This window comes from Hemicordylus capensis, chromosome 8 (genome assembly GCF_027244095.1).
Source record: "Hemicordylus capensis ecotype Gifberg chromosome 8, rHemCap1.1.pri, whole genome shotgun sequence".
NCBI lineage: Eukaryota > Metazoa > Chordata > Lepidosauria > Squamata > Cordylidae > Hemicordylus > Hemicordylus capensis.
In genome coordinates, this window is record NC_069664.1 from 32,326,271 (window position 1) to 32,343,946 (window position 17,676).

General features: G+C 61.2%; 1 protein-coding gene across 1 annotated transcript; it reads right to left on the minus strand.

Moving 5' to 3' along the window:
• Positions 1–193: 193 nt before the first annotated feature.
• On the minus strand, positions 194–16,607 carry BACE1 (beta-secretase 1). Its single transcript, XM_053270089.1, has 9 exons — positions 16,306–16,607; positions 9,920–10,008; positions 8,536–8,752; positions 7,746–7,883; positions 5,563–5,697; positions 5,144–5,245; positions 4,217–4,366; positions 3,244–3,415; positions 194–2,905 (listed from the first exon to the last, which is right to left on the minus strand). The coding sequence occupies exons 1-9, from the start codon at positions 16,594–16,596 to the stop codon at positions 2,664–2,666; spliced, it is 1,536 nt and encodes a 511-aa protein (XP_053126064.1). The 5' UTR covers positions 16,597–16,607; the 3' UTR covers positions 194–2,663.
• Positions 16,608–17,676: the final 1,069 nt, after the last annotated feature.

Below are 17,676 nucleotides of genomic sequence, written 5' to 3' on the forward strand. Positions count from 1 at the left end.
GGTATGTGTGGGTCTGGTCCTGCCTCTTTGTCCCGCAAGGGGGCACGCTGCAGTTGTGGCTTTCTTCTGGAAGTCTCCAGGCTGTGGGGTCTTTGGGGTCAGCCTCCCTCTTCCCCCCAATTCATGCGCGTGAGGGCAATGGCCATGACAGGCCTGCATCCCTGCTCCCAATAACTGGGCTTGGAACAAAACAGGCTTTTCTCTCTTTAATGCAATAATTTACTGTATTAACATTCATGACTTATATAGACGTTTTGGGAGGGGGGGTGACAGAGTGCTCTAATCCCTTTGGTGCCTGCCATGAGTGGATCTTCCTTCCAACTGCCCCCCCCCCCCACCCACACATTCCTTCTTGCCACTAGAATTCTGGCCCCACTCCTGGGCACTGGGGCCAAGGGGGGGCTTGCAGCGGGTGACTCTGCCCGGGAGTCGTCTGCTTAAGCGAGTCACCAGCACGCCAGGCAGTCGCGGAGGTGAGGGGTGGGCAGGGACCAGGTTGCACCCGCCTGCCGGCCACTTCCGCTATGATGCTGCCCTGGGCCGCACCAGGAGCAGAGGCTCGGCTCCCCGCCTCCCTGGCGTGCACATCTTCAGCAGAGGCTTTGTGCTCTCTCTGCCCCGGGGCTGTGCTACGCTTGGCCCTGCAGCAACTCCCCTGACCAAGGCAGCATTTCTCCAGCGCCCCCCCCCTGTGCTTACTCTGCCTCTCCCCCAACTAGGACAAGGCAAACGGGGGCAGGGGGTTCTGCGCCTGCGGGGTGACGCTCTGCCCCAGAGCTGCAAAGTCACTCTCCCAGGAGATGGGGCTGGAGGGACCAGGGGCCCCGCTGGAGGGAGCTGCCTGCAGTCCTGGCCCCCTCGCAGCAGAGCAGCAGCCATCACTGCTGGAAAACATGCCAGGGACGGGCAGTTGCCTCCACATGAAATACCTTGCTAGAAGAGGGACCGGGGTGTGTGGGGGGGGGGGCGCCTGCCACCTTGGGGAGAGGGAGGGACCCCCCTTCCCCTCACTGCCACGAGATTATTTTAAACCAACCATCTGAGCAGCAGCTGGAGCTGGACTCCCACCCCACAGCCCCTCACTGGGAACAGGGATGGGCAGAGAACAGCCCCCAGCTCCACTCCAAACCTGGAGCAATCCCTAAAGTGCATCCGTCCCTTCCCGTCTCCCTCCCTTCCTCCTGGCTGGCCCAACTGACCCCCCCAGCAGACAAGTATAAAAGCAACCAGACCTTGGAAACAAACCAGCAGTTGTGTGTTTTTTTTTAAAAAAAGGTTGGCTCCTTCCCCCCACCCCCCGCTTGCCTTTTGAGATAAATGGGGGAGGGGGGGGCAGTATTACAAATATTTACAGAGTATTGTACAAGCGGAGAGCATCCGGGAGGGCAGCCCTAGTCCTCGGCAGAGCGCAGGGGAGGCCTGGAAAAAGGCGTGGAGGGGAGCAAGGGCACCGTCAGCACCGCCGGAGACGGGCTTTGGTCTCTGAGCAGGTTGGGGGGGCGGGGGGGTCTGTTCATGGCAGCCTTCCCTGGGAAGGCCTCCTGGGGCCCTGCATGTGAGTCTGGGCAGGGGGGGCTCTCCCAGCTGGCCCCCTCCCAGCTGGCCCCCTCCTGGGAGCAGAGTCCAGGCCTAGGAGAGAGGGAGGGAGGAATTGCTGCTCCTGAACCCGCAACACCAGCCGCCCCACCAAAGCCCGGGGGGGGCAGCAGCAGTGGGATCCTAGGCATTGCCAGCAGGGCTGGTATCAGGGTCCCAGTCCCTGGCAGCCTGGGGAGGGGGCCAGCTGAGAGCGCTGCACTTCCCTGAGCCCCCGCCGGGCCCGGGCAGATGGCAGCCATGACACAGGCAAAGGTCATCAGCCGCCAGTAGCGCCAACAGCTGCCAGGGTGGGGTGGGCGGAGGCATTCCCAGCGACGAGGTGAGCCACTGCACTGGCAGTTCAGGCTGGCACTAATGCACCCCTGGAGAGAGCCGGGGCTCGTCCCTGCGGGGCCCTTCTCTTTCGGAGCCGTCCCGGCAAATGGAGTCAATGGGCCACCCTGGGGAGGGACCCGCTTCCTGGGGCTGCCACCCCAACCCCGAGTCCAGCTCAGAGAGGCAGTTGGGGGGGCGGAGGCTGCCTGTCAAGGCCGAGGGGTGCGCTCGCTCTCTCTCTCTCGCTCTCTCTCTCTCTCTCTCTCTCTCTCTCTCTATATATATATGTTTAAGGAACAAGAGGTACTCACAGCGGCTCTATCTAGAAGCAACATTGGGGGGGTCTTGCTGCTGCTGCTGCTCCTGTTACGAAGCCTCCGTGGCCAAGAGAGTCACAGCCACAGGGTGGACCACGAAGCCAGCGGAGAAGAGGTCTCGCTGCTCAGCCCCCTCGCTGGCCCGCCACGTCTCACCCCAGCACGCTTCTCCCACCAGGCTGGGTGGGGGGGGGGTCTGTGTGGTGGCGGCGGCAGCAGCAGCAGCTTTGTAAACCATCATTTCAGTCACTGGGTGGGGGGGGAGTCAGGTGGGGCTTTTGCTGAACTGCACCCCAGTCGCTGCGCTGGCTGTGGGCCCAAAGCAGTTCCAGAGTGCCCCCCCAGCCCCTCCGACCGTGGGGGCGCCCTGCCCTGCCCAGGTCAGCAGCCCCCTCTGCTGCCAGAAGGCGGGTGGGGAGGGGGCCGCCGAGGTCACTTGAGCAGGGAGATGTCGTCAGCAAAGTCGTCCTGGGCCCGGCGCAGGCAGCGCAGGCAGCGCCACTGGGAGACCATGAGGCAGAGCGGGAGCATGAAGAGGGCGCAGATGGCGGCCATGACGTAGGCAATGGTCATCAGCGTCGACTCATCCGTCTGGGGAATGTTGTAGCCACAGTCCTCCATGTTGGAGTGCGGAAAAGGCCCGTCCACGGCCGCTGTCCGAAATTCATCATGGACTGAAGCCAGAGGAAAAGGAGAGGGGGGGGTCAGGGCGGTGGGAGTCCGAGACTGCCGGGAGCTCCTGGGGCAGGTGGGGCCATACAGGCTCCAGCTGGTGCGGAATAAAAAGGAGCACTGGGCCCGTTCCTTAGCACCAGGCGTGCAAGGGCTGGGAATGGTAACACGGAGGTGGCAAAAGGGAAAGCACTCTGCACGTGCTCAGGGGCACCTTCCCCACTCCCTGCTGTGCGCACCCCGCCGGCAGAGCCCTGGCCGTGCTGCTGAGCGGCTCCCTCTCTGGGCCTCCCGCCTCCCAGGCAGCCCCCCCGCCGCTTCTGGCCTTCCTCCTCCTCACCGTGGCAGGCACTGACAGCAAAGCCGATGCGCTTGCGTGCACGGTCAAACACAACGTAGAAGCCCTCCATGATGACCGCACCCATGACGGTGCCGGTGGAAGACTGCGAGATGGCGAACTTGTAGCATTCATCCTGAGACGTGGCCACGTCCTCGACAGGGCGCAGGTATTGCTGGAGGGAGAGAGCGAGAGGAGGCAGCTGGCCTGCTGAGCGTTCCCCGCGTTCTTCCCATGAGAGGCCCGGGGGTGGGGTGGGGCTCACAGCAGCCAGGGTGCCCCACTATGAGCTGGGGGGCCCCCTCTCTAAGCTCACGTTTCTGGGGGCTCAGTGAGGCTGCCCAGGAGGCGCAGGGGGGAAACACCCTGGACAAAGCCGCTCTCGGTCTTGGGATTCTGCAAGTCCCAGGACTGAACCCCGGCCCTGAAAAGAGCTCCGAGGGCTGAGCCCTGCTAAGCTCCCCCCACCCCACCCCAGGACCGTACAGCTGCGTCTCCCTCCTGTGTGCTGGGAAGCTCTTGAGCATCCAGACGAGCGACGACCCTGCAAAGCAGCCCTCTCTGGCTTCTCGCAGCCCCAGCACCGGATATTCAGCGGCACACGGGCTCGGAAGAGGGAGGCTTCACCTTGTTGTGGCCAGACCTCCTTCCCTCCCTCCTCCATGAACTGGTCTAAGCCCTCTTAAAGCCATCGCAACAAGTGGCCGTCCCGAGCAGGGACTGCCAAGGAATTCCACACCTTCAGTCGGCCTTGTGCCAAGACACCCTTCCTGCCTTCCTTCCATTCCGAATCTACAGTCTGCCCATCTCATTCGGGGGGGGACAGGAGTTTCTGCTCCTCTCTCTCTCTCTCTCTCCGCACTCAGGCTCTTCTGATACGCCGCCCCGACCGCATCCGCCTTCCGGCCAGTCCTCCCTTCCACACCACACCTGAGGTCTGCCTCCTCCCCCGCCGCCCGGGAGACCCGGCACTCACCTGGGGCAGGATGCTGATCCGGAAGGAGTCGTTGGTGGCCTCGCCCATCAGGTAGAGAGAGATGACCGGGAAGATGTGCCAGGGGGTGGTGCCCACCTGCCAGCACACCAGCTGCTCCCCCAGCCAGAAGCCGTCAGGGAACTTCTCCGTCTGCAGAGGGCACGGGGGGGGGGCTGCTCAGTGCAGGGCCAAGCCATGCCAGACTCCGGCAGAGGCTGCTGCTGCCGCCCGCTTGGCAGGGAGGCCAAGAGGAAGCCGGACGGGTGCGTCCCCCCTGAAGCCCCCTCCCCAAGGACGCCAGGGAGGGACCCGCTTCCACCCTGCATCTGGAGACCCTTGCTTGCCCGGAGGAGCAGCAGCACCAGGCACCACAGGCTTGAAGACGCCAAGAGAGGAGCCCAAGCCGCCCATCTGGCCCAGCACCTCGTTGCCCACCACGGCCAGGCAGGTGCCTCTCGGAAGCCCACAAGCAGGGCAGAAAGGCAACCCCTGCTGCTGCTCCCCAGAACACTGCTGCTGAACAAGGAGGCTCCATATGTCTGTGCCATGACTAAAGGCCAGTGAGTTTGTCCAACCCCCCTTTAAGGCCGTCTCAAAGTCACAGGTTGGCGCCAAACCTCCGGGAAATGCCATTGTGGCTGGGGATGATGGGAGTTGTAGTCCACCATCATCAGGAGGCCCCAAGTTTGAGAACTCGTCTTACTCTCCTCCAGGGGTTTTCAAACTTGTAGTCCAGCATCATCTGGGGGCCCACGTTTAAGACCCCTGCCTTAGGGCCGCCAAAGCTGCTTTGCAGAACAGACAGCAGGCCAGCCCCACCAACCACCCCCCGCTTGCTCTCCATGGGGACCAGGGGAGGCCCCACACGTGCTCTTTTTAAGAGGTGGGGCACCAGATCAGGCACCCCCCCACCTACACCTTGCTCACCGAGGAAGCCGTCTTGATGGACTTCACAGCTGCCTCAAATACTTTCTTGGGGAGCCGGAGGTTGGTGGTGCCACTATCGACGATGCTCTTGTCGTAGTTGTACTGCAGGGGAAGGCACCTGGGGTGAGGGTCCGGCCCTCAGCACACCGGGGGTGGGGTGGGGGCGGGGCGGGCAGGCCAACCCGTGAAATCCCTGCATGGGTGTGCACACGTTCCCTCCCCGCTGGCAGCCACGCCAAGCACAGGCAGAGGCCAGCCCAATGTGGGGCGCCGTGCCCAGTGGCGGGGAGGTCCGAGCGCCAGCTCTCCCACCAGTCTCAAGGGCCTGGGCTGGGAGGGCACAAGCACTGCCCACCGGGCCCGGCCAAGCTGCCCCTCCTGCGCCTCCCTCTCCCAGGGCGCAAGGCTGGTCCTCTCACCTCCTTGCAGTCCATTTGCAGATCCTGCCCGTTGATCTCAACCTTGACAATGATGACCTCGTAATACCACTCCTTCCGAATCGGCGTGTACCAGATGCTGCCCACGTAAAGCGACTGGTCGATGCCCCCAATAATCTGCAGGGAGATGGGATGCAGGGAAGGCGTGAGGCAGAGAACCAAGCTCCCCTGCCCCACACCCCACATGGGCTGCCCTCAAGGCTCTCTGGAACCCATGCTCTGCTACTTAAATGTTCTTCTCCCTCATTGCAGAAGTGGGAGTGGTCTGGTGAGGAAAGGGCACTCTGCACGTTCTCAGAAGCACTCTCCTCCTCTTTATGGCAACCTAAGTGTCCTCCTCTCAGGGCAGGAAGCTAGTGCTGACTCTTTCCAGCCGGGGAGCCCTAGCCTAGACTACAGCATGCAGAAATTGGTTGTGGTTACTCAGTGAGGAGGAGATGAGCACATGCTCAGAGGTGCTCTTATTTTTTATTAGTGTAAAGTGATGCACATTGGGATGAAGAACCCCAACTTCAAGTATATGCCGATGGGATCTGAGCTGTTGGTGACTGACCAGGAGAGGGATCTTGGGGTTGTGGTGGACAGCTGGTTGAAAGTGTCGACTCAGTGCGGCAGCTGTGACAAAGGCCAATTCCATGCTAGGGATCATTAGGAGGGGGGTTGAAAATAAAACTGCTAATATTATGATGCCCTTATACAAAACTATGGTGCGGTCCAGGCCATGGTACCTGGAGTATTGTGTACAGTTCTGGTCACCACATCTAAAAAAGGACATTGCAGAACTGGAAAAGGTGCAGAAGAGGGCAGCCAAGATGATCAGGGGCCTAGAGCACCTTTCTTATGAGGCAAGGCTACAACACCTGGGCCTTTGGGGTTTAGAAAAAAGACGACTGCGGGAAGACATGATAGAGGTCTATAAAATCATGCATGGTGTGGAGAAAGCGGAGAGAGAGAAATTCTTCTCCCTCTCACATCACACTAGAACCAGGGGTCATCCCATGAAATTGATGGCCAGGAAATCTAGGACCAACAAACAAACGGAAGTACTTTTCACACAACACATAATCAACTTGTGGAATTCTCTGCCACGAGATGTGGTGACAGCCAACAACCTGGATGGCTTTAAGAGGGGTTTGGATCACATTCTTATGTTCTTATGTAAAATAAACTTCTCTTCCACTCTTCATAAAACCCCAAAGCAGTTTACAATTTAAATCCCAAGCAATAAATTACAATTAAACAGTGTCATAAAATACCAGGTAATAAACCAATTAGCTCTTAACGTCACGAGGAGGAGGAATGATACCACCAAGTTCAGGAGGACGCCAGCGTGGCTAACAAGTAAAGTCAGGGAAGCTATCAAAGGGAAGAAGACTTCTTCCAGAAAATGGAAGTTCTGCCCAAATGAAGAGAACAGGAAGGAATATAAACTCTGGCAAAAGAAATGCAAGGTGTCAATAAGGGATTTATTGAACAATTTCCTTACCCTCCTTAATAATCCATTTTATTAAGGAAGACAAGGAAATTGCAGAGAAGCTGAATGAGTCCTTTGCATCTGTCTTCACAACAGAAGATACTGACCATATACACTCTCCAGAGCTTTGCTTCTCAGGTTTGGAGGCTTGAAGAACTGGACCAATTTGAGGTGATGAGAGAGCATGTTCTAAACTGTCTTGAAAAACTAAAAATTAACAAATCTCCATGGACAAACAGCGTCCACCCAAGAGTTCTGAAGGAATTGAAATGTGAAATTGTTGATCTCCTAGCAAACATATATAACTTGCCCCTGCAATCAGGCTCTGTACCAGAGGACTGGAAAGTAGCCAACGTGACTCCAATTTTCAAAAAGGGATCCAGGGAGAATCCAGGAAACTACAGGCCAGTTAGCTTAACTTTGGTGCTGGGTAAATCAATGGAAAGAAAGCCTACTTAAGGACAACACTGTTAACCATAGAGAAGAACAGGCCTTGCAGAAGGAGAACCAGCCTGGCTTCTGCAAGGGCCAGTCTTGCCTCACTAACCCTTTGCAGTTCCTTGAGAGTGTCAACGGGCATGTGGTTCCCCATGCTGGTCCTGAGGCTCAGACCAAGTGCCACGACCTACAGACCTGCAGTTCCTGCCCCAAATGGCAGAGGGGCCTGTCCTGCCCCTCCTCCAGTACTCACCATGCTGCCCCCCACAGATGTCAGGGCCTCCGAGTCATTGGGTGGGAAGCCCGCCCCACACAGCTGCAGCGAGAAGACGTTCGGCACCTGGGTCTGCTTCACCAGGGAGTCAAAAAAGGGCTCCAGGGCGTCGTCAGGCTGCGAGGGGGCAAGGCAGGGACACGGCATCAGCAAAACACAGGCTGCCCAGCAGACACCCCAGGACAGGCGGCGGCTCTTGGGCTCCCCAACCCTGCTGGGCTGTGACTGGGAGTCCACACTGGTCAGCTTGAGAAGGAGCAAGTCCAGGAGTAAGGTGCACCTTCTAACCCAGGCAGCTTCCGAATCGCTTGCTGACCAACAGGCTCAGATCTGCTTGCAAGACCTTAGATCCGAGAGGGCTAGCCCCTCAGGTTGAGCAAAGCTTGTCATATCACGTCCCTAGCCTCTCGCTTCGGATCATCGCAGCGGACTTTCCAAGTGAGATTCAGGACATTTAAGCAGCATTTGACCCAGCAAAAGGATTTCTCCCTGGGTCCAGGGGGGTGATGCTCTACTTGCCTCACCAGAACTCTGTTTCAAAGAGTGCAGTGCGCCTTCGGGAGGCTCTGCCTGAACAGGCTGCCCATAAGCCTCACTAGGTTCTGCACTAACCCTGCAACAAGGCGAGCAAAGCGGCCACGTTCAGCTCCAGGACAAAACCATCCCTTTCGTGGCTTTAAAATGCTGAGTGTTTGGGGACCTCTCTCCTGCCACTCACTACACAGCTCCGACACTTCTACAGAGGTGCCAGTGGTGATGCCAGGCTCACCCGGGCAATCTCGGCATATGCCAGGCCCAAGATCCCTTCCCAGTTGGAGCCGTTGATGAAAAACTTGTCCGACTCGGTGATGGCGGCAATGTTGGCCCGGACCGTGACATTTGGGCCATGGGGGATGGTGACCAGATCGGTGCCCAGCTCCCCTTGCCACTTCCCCTGCGTGTACGGCACATACACCCCCTTCCGCAGGTCCCGGTAGGTGCTGGAGCTGCAAGAGACACAAGCAGAAAGAGCCGGGCCGTGAGGAGGCAGAGGAGAAGCCTGAGCGCGGGGGGAGAAGGCTGCACACAAGCACGAGTCTCGTGCATCTCACTCTCACTGGCTGGCCGGAATGCGTGGAGCCTGCCTTGGACTCAGGCGTGGATCAGCGTGCATGGAGAGTTGGGGCCAGAGAAGCCGCTGTGCCTGCAAGGGGTCTCAGCAGGCTTGCTCCTAGCAGCATCTCCAGCGAAAAGAGTCCTTCTCTCTGCCCGAGGCCTTGGAGAGCTGCTGCCAGTCAGAGCAAGCACCCTGGGCTAGCTGGACCAAGGGCCGGACTCCGTATGAGGCAGCTTCATATGCTCACTGAGTTGAGATGCTTCAGGGCTGAGGGTCAGTGGCGGAGAAGCTGCTCTGCACACACTGAATGCCAGCAGGTTCAATCCCTGGCAGTATCTCCACGCAGGGTTGGGAAAGGCCCTTCCATGCCGGAGACCCTGAAGAGCAGCTGCCAGTCAGTGTAGAGCCAACACTGAGCCAGACGGAGCCGCGCTCTGCCTCGAGGGAGACCTGCCCATTTCCCTGCTGCCATCTGCCCTTCCTTTACTTCTGCAGGTCACTGACTTGCGTCTGTAGCCCTGCGGCGTGATGCCCCCGTCTCAGAGCCCAGGGGGAGAGCCAGGCTGCGCATCTCCCCGCAGGGAGCACACGGACCTCTGCCTGCCTCACGCCTGTGCAGCTGCAGGAGCCGGTTCCCGCAGGCAGGAGACTTTGCATCTCCACAGCAAGCGGCCCACAGCTGGCCTCCCCTTCCCCTGCGCAGCCTAGCTCAGAGGTGCCGCTCTCGCCCTCTTCTTCCCCGGCGAGGCAGAGTCAGGCGCGCCCAGCCAGGGAGGAGAGGCCTGTCCACTGTGCCCTGCGGCTGGAGGGCCAGACCGCCTCCCCTCCCTCGGGCACAGAAAGAGGCCATTTCGCTCTGGGCCAAGCCAAGGGCCCCGAGAGTGCCGGGGCTGAATGGCGGGAGGGCTGGGTGTCCAAGGCAGAGAGCCTGCCAGGAAACAGCCGTCACCGCCAAGGAAAAAGGTGTGTGTGTGTGTGGGGTGCCCCAGTTCTTGGCTGCCTCCCCTCCAGAGCCCTACCTCCCCCCCCGCACCCGCCAACTTGGCAACATACTCACAGCTGGCGCCGGTAGAACCGCCTGAGGAAGGGGTGAGGCGCTGCGCCCACCGCAAAGTTGCTGCTCCCAGTGTCGACCAGGATATTCAGCTGTGCAAAGAAGCGGGGGGGGGGAGCGTGAGGACAGGGCTGCTGCCGGGCATGCAGCTTTCCCCCCTTGACGGCCACGGAGAGCAGCCGCTGGGCCCACCCTCCCGTTTCTGGCAACTCTAGCAACGCTGCCACTGCCACTCCAGAAACGGGAAGAGGGGGAACCACCCCACGGCCGCGTCTTCTGGGCTCTCCAAGGTGGGTCCCCAGGTGCAGCTGGACTACAACGCCCATCATCTCCAGCCACAAGGGCCTTTGGCCACTGTCGCTGGGGGTGCTGGGAGCTGAAACCCAACCACACCGGGAGACCCTCGTCAGAGCCGCCCTGCTTCCACTGGATCAGCTCCTGCCGGTGTGAGGCGTGCGCCCACTTGGGAGCTACACGGTCCTCAGCGGAGCGGGAGAGGAATCGAGGCCGGGCGGGGGGGGGGCAGGTCTGGCTGGCACTCCTGGTGGCAGCCTGCCAAGGAAGCCGGGAGGGCTGGAAGTCCAAGGCAAGCAATGGGGGTGTGTGGTAGGGGGGAGAGGGCACGCACAGAGTGGGCCAGGCACGCAAGGTCACTGGGGCCGTCGCTGCTCTCCATCTGCGGCGGCAGCGCCCAAAGCCTGCTCCTGGCTCCCTCTGTTCTGCGGCCGCTTCGCCAGCCCGGGAGGAAGCAGCCCCATCAGCAACAAAACCACAGGCGTCTCAGCTTCCCTGTGCAAGGTCAGGCCCCACGGTGGGAGCAGCAGTGCCGCAGCGGCTGGAAGGCTTCTCAGGCTGGCCCTGGAGACCAGCTCGCCTCGCCTGGGGAGCCGCCCAAGACCTCCCGGCCTGGAAGCCACGGCTCTCCTGACTGGGCAGCTCTGCAGCGGAGGGCCTCTGGCTGGGAGCCCAGCAGCCTGGGCTGGACTTTCTGCCCCGTCCGAGACCAAAGGCCCCGAGAGCCCCCCTCAGCCCCGGCCGGCCTGAGTGGCAAAGACACCCCCCTCTGGGAGGCAGGCAGCACGCGGGAGGGGGCCACGTGGCCTTCTGCAGCCGTGCCCTCTACCCTCCTGGGCAGGCACCCGGGTGCGCGTCATCAGGGGGAGAACCGGAGGATGCCAGAGACTCCTCGACTCCTTCTCCGGCATCAGTCAGGTTGAAGTGCTTCCCGATATTGACACAGCATTTCGCCATGACGGCTCTTGTCCACGAGGCTCACTGGAAGGCCCATCCCAGGTTCACCGCTGCCGTCTGCAGGAGCCTCTGAGTCATGCGCATATTGGGGCCTTGCTGAGAAAAAGGCTGGATTCCCAATGTACCGTATTTGCACACATGTGCAAGGAATGGTGGCTCTGTGGCACTAACCATTTCATGGCAGCTTTTCACAGAGGAATCCCTCCCACACCCCACACCCCAGCTTTATAGACCTTACCTATTCATAGGAACATAGGAAGCTGCCCTAGACTGAGTCAGACCATTGGTCTCTCTATCTCAGTATTGTCTTCACAGACTGGCAACAGCTTCGCCAAGGTTGCAGTCAGGAGTCTCTCTCAGCTCTATCTTGGAGATGCTGCCAGGGAGGGAACTTGGAACCTTCTGCTCTTCCCAGAGTGGCTCCATCCCCTATAAGGGGAATCTCTTCCAGTGCTCACACGTCTAGTCTCCCATTCAGATGCAACCAGGGCAGACCCTGCTAGCTAAGGGGACAAGTCCTGCTTGCTGCCACAAGCCCCGCTCTCCTCATGACCACACCCACTGGCTCTGTCGGCCAGTTCAACCCCTGGCTGGGCCCGGCCAGGCCGCAAGAGGCGTCTGCAGCCCACATGGCTGCCTTTCTGTCGTCTAGAGCGAGGGCCAGCCCTAAGCCCAGGAACGAGCCAAGGGGACAACTCTTGGGCCACCTCAGCCTGGATCTGCTGGGGAAGAATTGTTCTGTATTAGTTTTGCATTCGCTTGGCTGATGTGGCAGCGCTGATGTCCGCTTGCTATGAAGAGATGAGCTCTCTGTGCATATCGTCACCACCACTCACCAGGGAAGGGTCTCTTGACTTGGCTGGCTGGCTTTGCTTACGGGCTGCAGTTGGGACCAGGCTTGGGGGCCTGGGTGGCATCTCTCCAGGGAGAAGGGCTGCTCGGAGAAGGGCCTCATTCAGTCAAAGGAAAGCAGGGGGAGGCTTCAGCCCCTCAATTTGAAAAGTGAAGTTGGGTTAGGATTGGCCAAGCCCACCTCAACTTCCGAGGAGAGGATCTGAGCAGCAGCTGGAGCAGCGTCAGGCCAGGAGGAGAGGCCTGGGGGTGGGGGGAGCTGGAGAAGGGAGCTCAGGGAAGGGAGGAGGAAGGCGGGCACTGCCGCCTCCGCCAGCAGGAAGGCTGAGGGGGAGCAGGCTGGCCAGCTCTGCCCAAGCCAGGCACCTTCCAAAGAGCCGAATGTCCGGCCTGAGCCCTTCGCCCGAGGGCTGAGCCGCCACCTTCAGGAAGCTGAGCAGTCTGCAGCTGAAGACACCTCCATCTTCTGGGCGGCCGGCAGTTCAGCGGCCAACTGATCAGTAACAGAGTGGAGGGCCACAGTGAAGACCTTGTGCCTGGTGGGGCGGGAAGTCCCTTTTATTTGGAGGCTTGTGTCCACCAAGTGCCTCTGAGTGTGTTTGGCAGAAACCAGAGCTAGGCCCAGCCTCATTAGAAAACCCCTTTCCAACTCTTACTTGAAGCACCCGGCTTCATTACATCTCCTTATTCACTTCTTGATAAATAAGACTCCGTTGTCACATCAGTAGATCAAGCGACCGAGAATCTCTCTGCATCTGGTGCCACGGCTGAGCCAGATTGCCTCCTAATCACAAGGGGAGAAGCTGGCCAGGCTGATGAAGGGGTCTCAGACTGGCGGCAGCAGAGAGGCTCTGCACTCAGTCAAGCTTCACTTGCTGAAGTCCCAGCCCAAAGCAGCATTTCCTGTCCCTCTTCTCTTCCGTTCTGATCTCGTTGACTTGGCCAGCCTGAAGCAACACAGCCCCTTGGAGTGGGCATCAGAGAGCCCTGCCAGGCCGCAGGGCTGGGCAGCCTTCATCCTGACCGGACAGGAGCTCCCGTCTCCTCCTCATCCGCCCCCCACCGCCCGCCCGCCCGCCGAGCGTGCCAGGGAAGGGCTCACTGCTGTTGCCCCAACCAGCAAACCACAGCGGTTGTGGCAGTGGTGGGAGGTTTGCATTGCCGTCTGTGCACACCCTGCTTGCCTTTTGCGTCCGAGTTTGGGGCAACATCCTTTGTTGCATCATCCCTACCAAGAAGATTGTAAAGCAGTTCACTTCTCTGCTTCGTTGCAGAGCCGTGCACCAACACGAAGCAAGAGACAGTGTTACGTTTCCATGGCTTTAATATGCAAGAGTGCAAGGCGGCTGGGCACAAGCGTTCAACGGGAGGCATTCAGGGCTCTGGCCCCACGCCCACCCCTTCAGCCCCAGCAAACACAGAGGGGCTTCCTTCTCAGCGGACATGCACAGGGCAGGCTCCGCCCTGGTAGAAAGTAGTATAACTAGCCGGGGAAAGACACAAGCAGGCCAGTAGGGACCCTTCCCCAAGAAACAGGGAGGGCCTCCCATGCACCGCACTCAGACTTCAGCAGCCGTGCAGCCAGTCGACGACTGCCCCAGGCCTGTGCCTTGGAGACCCAGGCAGCCTCTGTGCCAGAGGAGAGGATGGCCTGGCCGCCCCGCCGTGCCCCCCCCTTCTCACTCACGAAGCTGAAGAAGAGGTCTTCCCCAGGACCAACCTGCCCTCAGGTCCTTGGACTGGGCGCTCACTGGCTTCCCCACAGTAAAACTCACGCGCACTTTTGCACCGAGAAAAGCACTCCCACACAAGGCAGGGCACACAGCACAGTCCATGCGCCTTATGGGACTCCTCCTTCACTGAGCCCCACCAAGGTCAGAACAGGGGCATCAGCCTCTTGTCTACCTCGGGGGGGCTCGACTCCCCAGCACAATCCCTAAGGTGGTGGCTCTCATATTCAGCCGGGGGGGGGGGCGGGGAGAGCAGCCGCGTCCCTGGCCTGTCCCAGCATCTCTCCAGGGGCTCTTGCGGGTGCCTCTCTTGCGTTTCTGTCTGGATTGTGAAGGGCACAGAGACCCATCTTCTCATCCATTTTTTTCTGTGTAAACTGCTTTGAGAACTTTTTATATGAGTCATTATTATAGTAAAAACCTGGCAGAGGAAGGGTGGGGTTATCCTGGGATTCTTAGGCTTCCGTGTTACCTGCTGTAACTCTAAGTAAACCAACCGCTGTGGGACACGCTCCTGGTACCACTTACTCATGCCCAAGAAGATGCCTGGCCTCTTCCTCCCGCACACGCACGCTTTATATAAGGAGCCTTTAATTCCACGGAAAGCACCATATGCTGCTGGCAACTCCGGCTCGCCTGGCGTGTGGCCAGAGCTGAAGAGGCAGCCGGTGAAGGAGCGTCAAGCGCCTTCCTGGAATCAGGCGGGCGCCGGCGGGGGGGGGGGGGGGCATTTTCTACAGAAGGCCCAGGGAGGAGCTCCCCCATCCCACGCCAGGAGTTCATTTGTAGAAGCAGAGGAGCTGGTGCTCCTGCCCTCGAAGCCTGCTCTCTGTCTCCTACATCCATAGCAGTGGCTGCTCAGTAGTGAGGGAAAGGCACTCTGCACATCCTCAGGGTTACTCTCACCACCATCATGCTTTAAGGCCAAACTTAAAATAGGTTCCAGGACTAAGTACTCAAAATAGGTTTCAGATTAAGCCCAGACACACCCTGTTGCTGGTGGATCAGCAGGCACCCCCTCAAAGAGACTTGTGCTGCGGGGTTGTGCCTGTCCCTAAGAGAGGGGCTCTCAAACGTGGGCCCCCAGCTGCTGCTGCTGGCCTACAACTCCCATGAGCCCCCAAGGAATGGCCAAGGGATGGGAGCTGTAGGCCAGCTGCTGCCAGGGGCCCATGCTTGAGATTCCCAAAATGACCGTTTAGCATCTCAGGATGCACACCAGCCTCCTCTCAACCACCACCTGCATGGGGGCCAGGGCTCTCCCCACCTACCCGGTGAATAGAGGAGAGTGGGTCTTGTGGCAGCGAACATGACTTGTCCCCTTAGCTAAGCAGGGTCCACCCTGGTTGCATATGAATGGGAGACTAGCAGTGTGAGCACTGGAAGAGACTCCCCTCAGTCAGGGGATGGAGCCACTCTGGGAAGAGCAGAAGGGTCCAAGTTCCCTCCCTGGCTGCAGCATCTCCAAGAGAGGGCTGAGAGAGACTCCTGCTGCCTGCAACCTTGAAGAAGCCGCTGCCAGTCTGTGCAGGCAATACTGGGCTAGACGGTCCTATGGTCTGACTCAGTATATATGGCAGCATCTTATGCACCCCCAGTCCACTTTACACCAAGCTCCCCACTCTTCCCCGATGTGTCTGGGTAACAAGCAGCAAGAGGCGCTCCTGTTCCAAGCAGCAGGGAGAGGGTGCCGCTCCCTCCCTCCCTCGCTCAGGGCTCTTGGCCGTAGCCGCCCTGTCCTCTGCACCCTCCACAAACCCCAAACAGAGCTGCTGAGGCTCCGGAGAGCCGCTCAGCCCCAGAGACCGTTGCTTGACAGGAGCTCCTCCAGGATCTGTCGGGCGGTGTCAGCTGAGGACACGGGCTGCCCATGAACATGGCGAGGATCAGGCTGCAGGCTGGGCAACCTCCACCCAGTGGCAGCTTGAGCCGATTAGCGGCTCCCTCTGGCTATCCTCGCTTTGAGAAGAGGAGAGCCCGAGGCAGAGGTTCTCCCCACCGCCGCCTGCCTCCCAGCCATACACAGCCTTCTGCAGGGATGCCAGGCCAGCCAGCCGCCAGCCTCCGGGTCAGCAGCAACCTCTGGCCCGCCTGCCTCCAGGGACTCCCTGGGGGAGCTTTTCCTTCGCCCGCGGGACGCGGCTCTTGCTGCTCTTTGTCCCGTCGCGAGGGCCTGGCCAAGCGGCCGCATCACCCAGGGCAGGCCCTCCGCAGACGGAGCGAGCGCGCACTCCGAGCCCAGGCCTGGCCTGCCAGCGAGCAGCCAACCTCTTGGGCCGGGCACGGTCCGCCTCCGGCCTCCACCATGAGCCGGCTGCTCCGAAGGCGGCCCCCGCCCTGCCCTCCTCCTCCCCCTCCCCCTCCCCCCGGCCCACCTGGAAGGGCTGTCGGAAGGGTGGCCGAGATGATGCAGGCAGCGCTGGTGCCCGGGGCGAAGCATCCCCGGCCGGGCGCGGGCCTCGCCTCGCCTCGCCTCGCCTCGCCTGCCTCGCCCAGTTGGCTGCTGGGTGCGGGGCCGGCTGGCCAGGAGAGGCGCGCGCTTGCTTGCTTGCTTACCTTCTGCGGGGGGCTGCCCACCGTCATCTCCACGTAGTAGCCCTGCCCGGACTTGCCGCGCAGGTTGTCGATCATGTCCACGAAGCTGCTGCGCGGCCGCCGCGCCTCGTCCTGCTCGCCCGCCGAGCGGGGCGTCCGCGGCGGCTCCACCTGCTGCAGAGCCCCCAGCCCGTTGCGCAGCGGCAGCCGGATCCCGCCGGGAGCCTCGACGACGATGCTGCTGCTGCTGCTGCTGCTGCGCGCCACGCCGGAGCCCAAGCAGAGCAGCAGCCCCAGCAGCGCCTGAGCCATGCTGAGGCGCCGCGCCTCGCTCAGGCCCCCGCCTCAAGAGCGCGCTTCCCCGGGCGGCGCCCGCGGCACGTCGGGGGCTACTTCACAGCGGCCCGGGCGGCGGCGGCATCTCCGGGCCGCGGCGGGGGGAGGAGCAGCTGCCGCTGCAGCATCTGGAGCCTCCGGAAGGGCAGGAGAAGACGGCGGGCAGGAGGGGCGCGCGCCTGCTCTCTCCTCCTCCTCCTCCTCCCCGCCGCCGCCGGCGCATGGGGCGAGGGCGTCCGGCAGCCGGGGCCGGGCCCCCTCCCGCGAGCAGCGCTGCGCTGGCTGGTCCGCTCGCCTCCAAGCAAGCTCCAGCAGCGGCGCAAGCAGAAAGTCTGGGCGCAGCGGCGCAGGCCAAGGGTCCCCTCCTCTGCCGCGGATGCCTGGGAGTTGTAGTCCCCGCCCGGGAGGAGGCCCCGCGAAGGCCGCCGCCGCCGCCGCCGGAGGAGAAGCAGCTGGCTACGCAGGAGGCGCTTTGCGCGCGCCTCCTTCGTCTGCGCGTGCGGTGCACGTCGGAGCGGCCGGGCGGGGAGGAAGGAGGGAGGGGCACGCTGGCCCCTTGCTGCTGCTGCCGCCGCCGCCGTGGGGACCCCTGAGTCAGGCAAAGGCGGCTCGCAAGCGGGGGAGGAAGAGGAGGGGAGCCCTAAGGGGTGCACTCCCTCCCCGCAGCACTCGAACCCGGCGGGGTGTCATCCCTCTGACAAAGGGGAACGCTTCTCCCCCAGCCCAGAGTTAGAAGACGGGATGGTCCGCCGCGGGCTCACGTGGCGCGATGGCCTGCGCCTGGACGGCTTGCAAGGGGGCTGCTGGACGACGACTCCAGGGTAAGGAGGGCGAGCTTAGCAATGGCTACCGGTGACCTCCGGGTGGTGGTCCAAGGGGAGGAAGGCGCCAAGTCCCCGTTGCTGGGAAGCAGGGCGTTGCTGGGAAGAAGGCTCTTGGTCTGCCCGTCCTGTTGCTCGGCTTCGCTGGGACAGGGATGCTGGACCAGACGCGGTTCCCAACCTGTGTGGTACCCCAGATGTTGCTGAACTACAACTCCCATCATCCCCAGCTACT